The 12,268-nt window shown below is 41.7% G+C and overlaps 1 protein-coding gene across 5 annotated transcripts in view; it reads right to left on the bottom strand.

Annotated features, from left to right (window-relative positions):
• The window catches only part of LOC133390183 (SEC14 domain and spectrin repeat-containing protein 1), an 84,287-nt gene extending 73,426 nt beyond the window's left edge, over positions 1-10,861 (bottom strand). The window contains exons 1-4 of one of the 5 annotated variants that reach the window (XM_061638227.1): positions 10,474-10,861; positions 5,482-5,558; positions 4,047-4,147; positions 2,554-2,634 (exon numbers count right to left, since the gene is read on the bottom strand). In XM_061638227.1, coding sequence (XP_061494211.1) covers positions 2,554-2,608 — 55 coding nt within the window. In that variant the 5' untranslated portion in view covers positions 2,609-2,634; positions 4,047-4,147; positions 5,482-5,558; positions 10,474-10,861. Of the gene's footprint in view, positions 1-2,553; positions 2,635-4,046; positions 4,148-5,481; positions 5,559-7,853; positions 7,940-10,006; positions 10,236-10,305 lie in introns of those variants that run through there. The other 4 variants (XM_061638224.1, XM_061638222.1, XM_061638225.1 and 1 more) reach the window with 4 other exon arrangements.
• Positions 10,862-12,268: the final 1,407 nt, after the last annotated feature.

The raw sequence follows: 12,268 nt of genomic DNA, 5'->3' as shown, positions 1-12,268 counted from the left end.
GCCAAACATGTCAATTAAAAGCTTATTTCAAGATAAGTGTTTGCAACAGGTGAAATGTTTCATTGTTGCAATGAAAATGATTGCTCAACATCCATTTGATGCCTGTCAGGAAAAGGTACTGTAAAAATTATTTGCCAAAAAAGAGATATCCTGCTGGTAAATTCTTTTCTCTGCTCTATTATTGCTCATTTTCTGCACTATTTTATTATTCAACTATAAGAAGTTACCTTTCATAACTGTTTATTTGCTACATGTATACTAAAAGAAACTGACAACAAAAACTAAGGCTAGCAGGAAAAAAAACAGTAATTAGAGGTGGTATTCAGTGCTAGTCCCACTCAGAGTAGAACCAGTGAAGGTAATAGACATGAATAACTTAGGTTCGTTAATTTCAATGGTATGACTTAGTTGACTACAACCTAAGAACATATGAAGAGCCTGCTGGATCAGGCCAATGGCCTATCTAGTCCAGCATCCTGTTCGCACATGAACATTTGACCATTCAAAGGCCTATGAGAAGCCCACAAGCAGGGCCTGAGCACAAGAGCACTCTCCCCTCCTGCAGTTTCAAGCAACTGGTATTCAGAAACATACTGCCTCAAACTGTGAAGGCAGATCACAGTCATCCTGGTTAGTGGCTAACACATCTGAAGGCTCAAGCAGCATGAGAAAGCTCTTAGAATATGGAGTAGTTCTGAAAATCTAGTACGTTTTACAACTATTAATGATCACTCAGGGACCAGGGACAGTGACATATTCCCATAGCCTTAAAAACTATGTAAGTACCAATGATAACTGAGTTATTCCCTTTAAGATGGAGTGTCATGTTATGCTGATTTAGCAAAGATCCAATAATCAACTATAATGCAAACTGCATTTTTTTCTAGGACTACAACATAACAAATACTTAATATGGATCAAATTCTATAAAATATTTATATTTGGTTCTAAGGAAGAAAAGAAAACTCTTTGTAGGTGCTGAAAAGTAATTATTAGGGATGAACAAGGCCTCAATTATCAAATAAAAATCTGCTTAACAGGAACAATCCTTATCTACAACAAAGCCATTGGGTTATTTAGGCAACTAGCCAACACTCCAGGCTCCAATGTTAATTTTAGCGCCCAATCATTGTCCCTTAGACGAGGCGGACATCACACCCTCCATGGGACTACCTAAGTCTACTGAGGGAACGTAGCAGGGTTACTCAGACCAAACAGTTAATTCACAATTCCATAGACAGCAGCAGCTGACTTTGCCATCCACCAATGAACCATCTATATTCTTTCTCCAGAGACAACTGAATCATCATACACATTATGTTGTGTCTCAGTGGTTTGTCTGCCAAACCTCTGTACCATCAGCCTCAGCGCTCTACCTCTGGACACATCATGTGGGTCTGGTAAAGCATTGTCACATGTTCTCTGTTGCCCCTGCTGCTCATTAATGGTACTGTTTGGCTACTAGGCCTTCTGTTGTTCCTTTGTGTTCATTTAAACAGCAAGTTACATTTGCAGATTACAGGCACTCAGCAGGTTTGCATAACATGACAATGTTTCAGGAATTGCTTTGTAGGTATGAGAAGTTTCACCTAGCTGGAGATTTCCTGGCTGCTTTCAAAACACTCAGGAGGTTTGGTTGCATATATTACCAGGTGTCCTTTAGTGAGTTCCTCCTAGCTGGAGCTTCTGTGGCTGCTTCTGAAGCATTATCTTCAGAATGTCCTGGGGGTGTCCTGGTGCCCACTGGAGAAGGAACCGTTTTACTCACCAGGAAGGTGTTTCTTTGGGGACACCAGGACACCACCAAGGCCCACCCTGGGACGCAGCATGAGGAAGAATAACACAAGGAAAATGGGGGAGATTGAAGGGTCACGGAACTGACCTAGAAGTTTGCGAGTTGGCTTCAGCGAATGCAATGTTATTTTGAGCCATGATGTTGTTAGTGTTATAAGTGTAATACTTTCAAGCTTGGCCAGACAGCGAACTGTCATTCCATGGGAGGGACTAAGGCGAGAGTCCTTTGGAGGGTTAACTCTTTCCTGCCTCCCCCAAGTGCAATGTTCCAAAGCTGACCTTCTGTGTGGGTCATTAATGATTCAGCAGCACCTAAGGAACTCACCTCCCCAAGGCTGCATCTGCAGATGCATACATGCCCACCTTATAGTACTTGATAAATATATCCAGGTTTGCCCACGTGGCTGTCTGACAGATCTCTTGTAGCGGAACATTTGTTGTATGTGCTGCATAAGCAACTGCTGCTCGTGTTGAATGCACCATGATACTAGGTGCAGAGTAAGGTGTCCCCCTGAATGCTTCAGAAGCAGCCAGGAAAGCTCCAGTAAGGAGGAACTCACTAATGGACACTAATGGTAATTTATGCAACCAAGCCTTCTGAGTGTTCGAAAGCAATCCCATATCCACAGTCACTAACAGCCTTTGCTTCAGTATGTATAGTACATTTGTGCCACTTGTCAAGAAGGGGGGCAATGGAGAATCAGATAACAGCTTAACAATTCAAAGTAATATAGTTGGAATAAAACATATAAACTGTACCTGAGAGGAAGGCTAACTTTTTCTTCAGAATAGGCAATATTACTGAAGCATCCATCCTACCTTCAGTTAACTTTCAGAGTTCTGAAACACAAGAAGTTAGTGTTAGAGGGTTTTAGCCAAGGCAAATCAATTACTGTGCTCCACTAAAGCTGCTCAAGATTCAGATTGTTTGTATGGTTGCTCCATGGAGAGAAGTTCAGAATGCTTGATAATACAAAAATAAATAATGTTAACATTTTGGGTGCCTTCCTAAATAGCCAACTAATAAGAACATAAGAAGAGCCTGCTGGATCAGGCCAGTGGCCCATCTAGTCCAGCATCCTGTTCTCACAGTGGCCAGCCAATCTCTCCTTTTTCTTATAAAGCCAGTCCCCCCCCCATTTTTGCACAGCTGAAATGCTCAACTCAGCTGTGTGCTTCATCCTTTCTAGATTTTCCTAGTCTCTCAGGTACCTTTTATATTGCCCCTCATTTAAGCAGGCACACCTTAAAATAGCTATCTTTTTCATGTTTATGTACTGTTTTTGCAAATTAAGAGTTTCAGTATTTCAGGAAAGAACAGAATAAGCATTTTCTTCCATTCCTGCAAGAAAATTAAAAACATGGACCACTGTTATCACTTTACGTCCCCTACATTCCACAGTATCTTCTCTCGCCTCATCCCTTTTGGTTTGTGCATGTCTGAGCAATGAGAGTGAAACACCTAAAGGCTTTTAAGCTCTGCTGAGTACGCACATGCCCAAAAGGAGGCTAGGCTCATTCACATACTGCTAAACCATGGCAGCCAATGTCTGTCCCACTAAAATGAATAAATCCTGGTATGACAGTCAAATGATTGTGATGCTGTATCTTTTTGTTTGGGCAAGCATTTAACAGCTTTGGATGTGGTTATTTAACTGATGTGTTTTTACTAAGACTCTGGTGCTATCATTTAATATCAGCCTATGTATGCACACAAAAAACCCTAAAACGGCAGAGGACCTATACCTCAGTAGTCAAATACATCCTTTGTATGCAATCTCTACATTTCCAATTAAAAATATAACGGGAACTGAATTGGAAAAGACTTCAACCTCAGACATTAAGAGAGCCATTGCCAGGCAAAACAGAAGACAATATCCCATATGGATCTCTTTACAGTACAAACAGTAATGAGCTGGATGAAACAACTTAGTATAAGGCAGTTTCATATTTAGTCCTCACAACATCCCCAAACTCTTTGGGTTGTATCCAACACTGCTGCTCTGCTTGCTCAACAGACTTCTGCTTCTGTAACAGAATTTCCCTTTTCTATCCCCTCTGCAGCCCCTCAGAATCTGATCCAGAGGGTTGGCGGACCCTCCAAAACAGATTCTGAGGTTGCATGGGGAGAGGAAGAGAAAGTCCCATTGCACAAGTAGAACTCCAATTGTACAGTGGTAGTTACAACCCTTTAAGTTCAGGCATCACCTGTTCCACACTGTTTATTCCAAACAATATTTAATCTATCATACCTTCATCTCTTTTTATCTTAATCACTGTAATTTCTCTCTGGATTTATGAGCATGTACTCCAAACGTCAGTTTTTCTGAATTGTAGCTGCTCATCTTCTCACCTAAAAACAGAAGACAATATCCCATATTTATCTCTTTATAGAAGACAACTTTACAGTTCAAATTAAACTCTAGTTCTCTTTCTACTCATGCATACACTTTCTTTCATTTTATATCTGTTAGCCTACATTCATGTTTTGCAACCTGCGAGTGCAACATTTGGCAATCTTCTATCCAAAGCATTTATTTGCTTGAAGTCTTGGAACTGCATCATTAGTACACAAAGCCAACTTGGCTCTGCTGCATTCATGACTACATCTGCCCATGATCTTCTCAACCAAACATCTTCTAGAATATCTCCCTGAGGCATTACAACCGTTAAACATGCACACACTCAGTGCTGCCCGCCTACATTTCCCAAACCACTCAGCCTAGTTTTCCAACACTTACTGCTATTTAGCCTAAACCAGTGATTTTCAAATCTTCTGAATTCACCTCAGAGTGAATTCCCACTGACTTGTCTTCCAATGAATATCTGCCATAGCACCCCTACATACTGTACAGCGTTCTAGGGTATGTTCTAAGAAGTATTCTTGCTCTAAACAAGGTCCTGGATCAACCTGTTGGGCATCACCATGGAAACCGTGACTGTATCATATTCCCAGCACTTCTTTAAACAAGTTGATTTGGTCTATCTGCTGTTATCAAGTTTCTCATTGAGGAACTCCCGAAAAACTTCCAAGGTACGCTGTTTGGAAATCACTACCCTAAATCATAATATAAAGGAGTAAGCAACATAAAGTAGTCACCATGCCTAGCCTTCTTTCAGCCACCATTTTGTGCATCAACCACAAGCCTAATCTACTTCAGAGGGTTTTTTTTTTTTTAAGGATAAAAGTGTGAGACTTTGGATTTATTTTAGCTAGCCTTAAGGCACTTGTGCTGAAGGCTGGATAAAAATAGGTAAAATAAATGTCCCCTGAGGCTTTCAATGAGCTGGATTTGAGCCATGGGCCTTACATTGCATATCCGTGAAATAATGCCTCATTTTTCATTAAGTAGCTTATAGCATAATTCTATGCACACAACTGGAAGTATGCCTCGCTTCTGAATAAATGCACATACAGTTGTGGTGTTTACATTAATAACATGTTCACAACTAGATTCTCACTAAGAACTTGTCTAAACATAAGACCATGCAAAATGATTAAATTCCACTAGTTGGTATAAACAAATGCTTTAAGTGGAGAGGGAGTTTGCGTCATCATTTGGGAAGATACCACATCATCCAAATACATCTCTTGCTGCAGCACAATATATATTTTGAACATACCTATTCTCTCATGCCATTCCCATACAACAAAAAATGCTTCAAAATGTGAATGGTCTTACTTACTGTGTCTGTTGCAGTTTCCAGAAACATTGGGGTTCCTTGACAGAACAGTTTTGAGATTTGACTCAGTTTTTCAAACCCTGTGGATTTAAATTAGAATTTTACTACAGTGTTTTCTTCTGACAATTGAATGTACAGATTTGTTTAGAAACTTTTCTTATACCTCAGAGTGAATTCTCAAATGATGGAATTGGTGTCTGTCTAAAATGAGTTTCCTGAAGTATTCACTAAATGCCCACATTTGAACACATCACTAAGCCATGATTTTATGCTAAGCGAATGAGCGTAGCCTCCTCCTGCGCTTGCCCATGCAGGTGGAGGAAAAAGGGAAGCAGGCATCTGAACTGGGATGATGGTTTAACACCAATTATGTTTAGTGTCAAAACAAGCCAACTTCAAATTAAGCTAGCTTATTGAGACTAACTATAATTAGTGTTAAGCTATGGTCCCAGGTTTGGACAAGGCAAGCCACATTTAAGGCAAAGTGAAAGCAAACTTCCAGCCAAGTTCATGCTAGGAGACAAAGCAATGGAAGGCACTCCATTCAAATAGGTCTTAAATAGCAGAACCTTATAGAAATACTTGTTTACATATTGTACTTAAATTTCCAATTGCTATCATATCAGGAAACCAAGACTGCTTTCACACATGGGGCTAATAGTGCTAGTTTAACTGATTAAAAAGAAAGCGCTTCTGTCCCGATTTCTAAAACCCCTTTCACATTGCAGTACCCCACCCACCCACACCCACCCACACACACACCCACACACCCACCCACACCCACCCTTAGTCAGAATAACAGAATAAAGTGCAGTGTGAAAGCACCCCAAGTAGGTGTCACCGACATCACAACTCTCTCATGTCATGTTCAGACACGATAAAAATAGTTTTAGAATGGTTATGTTCACTATTGGCTAAGGGCTCGACACAGAACTTGGATTTACATGTGGTGTTCTATCCCATGCTTCAGCTACCACACTGATTCTTATGCAGCAATAGTGCTAGATACTAGTTTACAAGCTAGTTTCCACCTGCTGCTGTATTAATGTTGCAAGGAGAACAGTTCCATAACAGAATACAGGCATACCGCACTTTAACGTATGCAATGGGACCGGAGAGTGTACTTTAAGTGAAAATGTACTTAAAGTGAAGCAATTATCTTCACTTGTACTGCACGCAATCACCACTAGATGGCAGCGGCGTCATGCCAATAAAGAGTCCATTATTGCGAAGCACGCATACTTTAAGCGGGGTATGGTGGAGTATGGAGCATGTACTTTATAGCAAGGCTACTTTAAGTGAAGCTACTTTAAGCGGGGTATGCCTGTATAGTGGTTTAAATAGGAACAACTTAGAGCAGGACCACTCAATGTCTACACCACTCTCAACACAGTGCACACTAAACACCCATCACCCTGTAAAGGTTCCAGTCACATGGGTTCTAATGTATACCTGGCCCCCAGACCCAGGCCAAACTGGTCCTGCATACTGAATTGTTTTCAGACCATTAAGTTGGGGGGGGGGGGAAGAGGGAAGTTGGGGAGAATCTATGAAGGATGGCGGCTCTGTGAACAGCTGTAAGGTAGGAGCAATAGAAAACACGAAGTAATTGGGAATCAAAGTTCCTTTCATAGAAAGCAACAATTCCTGACATGTTTCAAGCTGGGATACTTTTCATCATAGGATATGAAGCACAATACAGACAGAAAGTCTGTTTCCTAAATGCACTGCATTCGATTAGATTTTTTTCAGTTGAATCTGATTTTTAATAGAAGTTTTTAGTACAATTCTCTAATAGCCCTTCTATACCATGATGTAAACAGCCGACTGAATTTTTGTACAGGGTAAAGAGGAAAAGCCTTTCTTCCTCCATGGCCATCCCTACAGGAGAGTGTTTAAAACACAAGGCTGATTTTTGCAGAAGCATACACTTCCAAAGCTTACCAAATGCAGCAAAAGCGAAAACTATAGGAAAAGACAATTACAAGAGATAATTTTCTGAGCAGTAAATTTATCAGTCTGGCCTACACTTCTTCCTAGTTTCTCCTCACTGAATGCTCTAACCTCTGGTTCAAACCTAGTATGTACCCAGAAACATTATTTCCCAGATACATAGGAATGGATACAGCATAGTTTGTTGTTTTTGCTTCTCCTGTGTTCTTCAGATTCTCAACTGCACCCTTAAACTTACAGTTTGAAAAGGTAAGGAAAAGTCATCAAGGCCTGGCCTACACCAAAAACAAAATGGAAAAGTCTCTCTCCCCACCCTACAAAAGCATTCTAAGTTTTTAGAAAAGTTGGAGTGATGCAAACTACTACACCTTCCTCAGAGGCACTTCTACTATGTCCTTTCTGTATCAGAACTCCTACTGTACCATTTCTGTCAGCTGCAACTGTTTTCTTCTCTCTGTCATTTGCTATTCCCTCCTTGCACATAACCTCTTCTCTTTCCTCTCAGTTCCTCTGCTGAGGGATTGAACAAGATATACAAGATCTGTCAAGAAGAGGCAAACTGAGATATACAAGATTATTTGCTTTTGACCACCTAGCAGAGGAGTCATCCTGCTGCCTCCAGCTATTTACAAAATAACATGAAAGTGAGCACAACTGCAAATATCAGATTATAAAATCAAAGATGAATGATCTATACCAAAAGTTTCAGAAGAGAACCCCTCCTTAGATTTCTGTTGACAGAATTATTAAGCAAAACTCTCCACAAAGTATTTCCTATCTGTATCAACTAGGGTTGCCAGGTTCTTGGCCTGATCCTGATCCTGTATCTTTAGAAGAGAAAGTCAGCCAAGTGCAGGTGTTCCTGCAATGCTGTAATGAGAAAAACCACAAGGTGGAATTCTCCCTGCCCCCTGCACAACTTTTAAAGATACAGAAGACCTCTTGGAGGCTGGGCCTGGCAACCAAGAGATCTTCTGTATCTTTAAAAGTTGTGCAAGGGTCTTCCACCTTGTGGTTTTTCTCATTACAGAACTGCAAGAACACCTGCACTTGGCTGGCTTTCTCTTCTCCTAAAGATACAGGATCAGTCTCAGGCCAAGAACCTGGCAACCCTAGTATCCATGTATAAGTGTGGGGAGAGAAGTCAGTACAGAATTTCTCCAAGACTCTGATCCAATATTATTTGTGCAGATCAGACCTCAAGGCCTAGTATCATAGTTCTATACAAGGCACGGAATCACAATGTAGATTTTTAGAATATTTTGCATTGTTCAAGAAATATTCAGTCAGTATCTGTAAATATTACCATGGCATTCAGTGCAACATCAGGACTAGGCCTTTGAAACTGCCTCCTCAGTTTTAACTTGAAGTCACCCTTCCCCTTACAATGAATCAGTTTCAGAGAAGACTATGATCTCTTCAAATCAGAAAAAAACATTATTTCATGAAAATTAAAACTTCACCATGGTGATGAAAGAACAAGATAGCTCTTCCTGGTTTCACCTTTAAGAATCATGGAGCAAGGAAGGGGAGAAGACAATCAATGCTACTAGATTACAACAGGAATGCTGATATGAGGCGGTATCTGCAGAGCCACCATTTTTACGTGCTGCAAAGATCCATTACATTTTTCTTAAAGCAAATAGACAATAGATTTGTCATCTTCTCTTCAACTAGGATCAAAGAACTATTACCTGCTTTAGTCACTGAAGTTGTAACACCTGAAATTATTCCACAACTTTTTTTAAAAAAGAGAAGTGCACATACACAGCCTTTCAATTTCCCACACAATGCTTTGAAAATGGAAATTCTTTTAAATTAGCCACTTTCCCACTAGGTAGCATGGTGCAGTATAAGCAAGACGGGAAGAAACAAAACTGTAAAAACAATGGACCTGTCCAAAACGGAGAGATATGGTAAACACATTTCGGAATGCTGCCGTGCTGAATCAACTACCCTAGTCATGCATTTCTTTCAGAAAGGCAAAAGGATAAGATGCCAAAGCCCTGACTACACTATATATCACAAGACGGCCAGAGAACAGCACCCCGGGTTACATTTTTACTATCAGTGACAAGTCATAGTGAAGAAGCCACATCCATTCATCTCCAGGCTAGGATGCAAGCTTCTGTCCCTCTTTTCACAGATAAGGCAGCTCCTATTTCTTTTCCACAAAATTACCATCCCTCTGGGGTATTTTTTTTTAAATAACCCACTTTAAAGTTTAGATAAAGCTGCACAGAAAGTTAAATGAAAAGTGGACAAAAAAGATGAAATACTTCTTTAGTAGCAGAGGATAAGAAAGAAAGAGGCTGGTGCCTTTCCGCACTCACCCGCTTGTACTCAAGGCAAGGTTTGGAAAGTGACAACACAAAGAGAAGGAAGGCAAGGAAAAAAGGGAGGGGGAGAGAAAACCTCGAGCAATAGACAGCAGCAGAGAGGCAAAGGCCGACTCTGCTCCACAGAGAACAGCGAGGTTGCTTAATACTAGATTTGTATAAAAGCCACCAAACGCGTAAGTTGCAAGGAGAAACCTGTTGCTCTGATCTTAAACCCGACTCTGATTAAAACTGACAAGAACCGTGGAGAGAAAGATCCTGTCCTTGAGAATAAAGAGATCGTGTTGCTGCTTCACGCGGATCCTTCCCTGCCACCACGAAAGAGAGAAATCCGATGGAACAAATGACCAGGTTAAACAGGAAACACTGAAGGGAAAAGAAGGCGGGCAACATTTGCAAAAGGCGGGAGGGAAAACTCCGGAGAGATAGATTCTCCCTCCCGCACGAGGGAAGCATTTTGGGTGCAGACTCTGAGAGAAAATGTCCTCTTTCCTCCTCGCTCACTCCCAGGAGTCCCTCCCCCATGCCGTTTTACCTCCGCGGTCTCAGGAAGATGGAGAAGCCATTCCCAGCAAGCCCGGCGGCGCTCCACCATTGACGGGGACAAAAGCCTGCTCAGGCTGCAAGGCAGGGCCTGCTCGGTTCTTTTCCTCTCCCTCTTTGCCGCAGCCACCGAGAAACGTTTGGCCGGACAGAGTCTCACCTGGGTCCTGGCTGGCGGCCTCTGGTCGGCCTGAGGCGCCGTAGTAATGGAGCGATAAAGCCAGGGCAAAAAAAAAAAGGCGGGCTGACTGGGAGGAGGCAGGCAGCTGTTGCCACGCTTCTTCTCTCGCTACTTGCTGCCGGGCCTGTCGGCGCTATCCCACCGAACAAAAGCAGGGGGGAGGGGGGGCTGGTGCTGCAGCTGCAGCCCCACCACTTGACAGTCGCGTGTTTTCCAGAAGGGAGATCTAACTTGGACCAGGAAAAATGACTACACGTATCACACATTCCCTCCTTATATATTTGTTCCGTGTTGCAGCTGCTTTGGGGCAGGGTCAACCAAGACAAGAGACTGCAATAACAAGCCCCACCCTGAAGGAAAATAATGCACCAGCCAAGCCTTTCGCTCCCCCCACTGGTCCCTCCCCAGTGGATAAGATCACTCACACGTGCGGAGCAGATGAACTTTTCCTCTGTTGTGTCCTCCACCCACCACGCTGGAAAGGGACAAGACAGCCTTTTCCCCCAATATAGCGCAGTCGCATACAGATTTAAACCGATTCGTTCTGTGTAGACATCCCAGAGCTTGGAAGAGTACTCTTAAAAAGTAATAATTTACAGTTACATGGCCCCCAAAAAGTAGTAATTACCGTTACAATTACAATTGCTCTGAAAGTAACTGATTACTTTACTTTTACTCAAAAGTAATTGCTACAATTACATTTTAGTTACTTTTTTTTTAAAAAAAGCCTACAAGGTGCGGGCCTTGGCTGCTGCACATCTAAGTAGCCTAAAACAACTTTAAAAATAAGCACACACACACACAGAGGGTAGTAGAATATTTTTTTAATCCATAATATTAACAGAATGGCATAACAGAATCTCACATCCCCTCACCCCACCCCCAGCAATTATGATACCCCAACACACATATTTTGTGTGTATATATATTGCCTCTAGCTCTTTTCTCCTTCAACTCCTGTCAATTTTTAAACAATTGTTTTCTCCACTCTGTCTCGCTCTCCACTTCCTCCCTTGTTGCCTCCTAAGCACCCACAGAGCATGAAGAACAACGCCGCACAGAAGCCCAATTTGAAGCACATGATTTTCATCCACAAATCAGAGGAGCAGAAGACTTCCCCTGCTCCCCCCCCAAGTAATGCGCAAAAGTAATGCTGGAAACATTACAATTACTCCTCAAAAGTAATGAAATTACTACTTGTTCTATTACCAGCAAAATGTAATGAAGTTACCCACTCGTTACTCAAAAAAGTAATAAATCACAAGTAATTTGTTATTTGTAACTCTCTGAGACATCCATAAGAATAAAGGCTGAACTCGTGCCAATAACTTAAGGCGCTTTACATTGCAATCCTGGGCGCCTCTAATAACCCCACTTAGTTCCATAGGTGAAATATAGGTTTGTAGCTGGAATCATCGCTCCAGTCCAGAATCTTCCCCACTCTTACCAGGGCCACATTCACACCATATATTTATTCTATTATTCCACTTTAAAAAGTCACGGCTTTCCCCCAAAGAATCCTGGGAAGTGTAGTGTGTGAAAGGTGCTGAGAGCTGTTGGAAGACCCTTGTTCTCCTCACAGAGCTCCAATTACCAGACTGGTTTAACAGTCAGTCCCTCTTCCCAGACAACTCTTATTTATTTATTTATTTTCCAGACAATGTAAGTCACCATACACCTTGTAAGAACTGAATTTGATACAAAGATGCAATGGAATACTGTGGGGGAAGAGCTTAGGTTCCCAAGTGTCAAAAGCTGAGGTGCTTTTGGTCAG

This window comes from Rhineura floridana, chromosome 8, assembly GCF_030035675.1.
Source record: "Rhineura floridana isolate rRhiFlo1 chromosome 8, rRhiFlo1.hap2, whole genome shotgun sequence".
NCBI lineage: Eukaryota > Metazoa > Chordata > Lepidosauria > Squamata > Rhineuridae > Rhineura > Rhineura floridana.
Note: the sequence above shows the minus strand (reverse complement) of the source record. Positions and strands in the feature narration are given on the sequence as shown.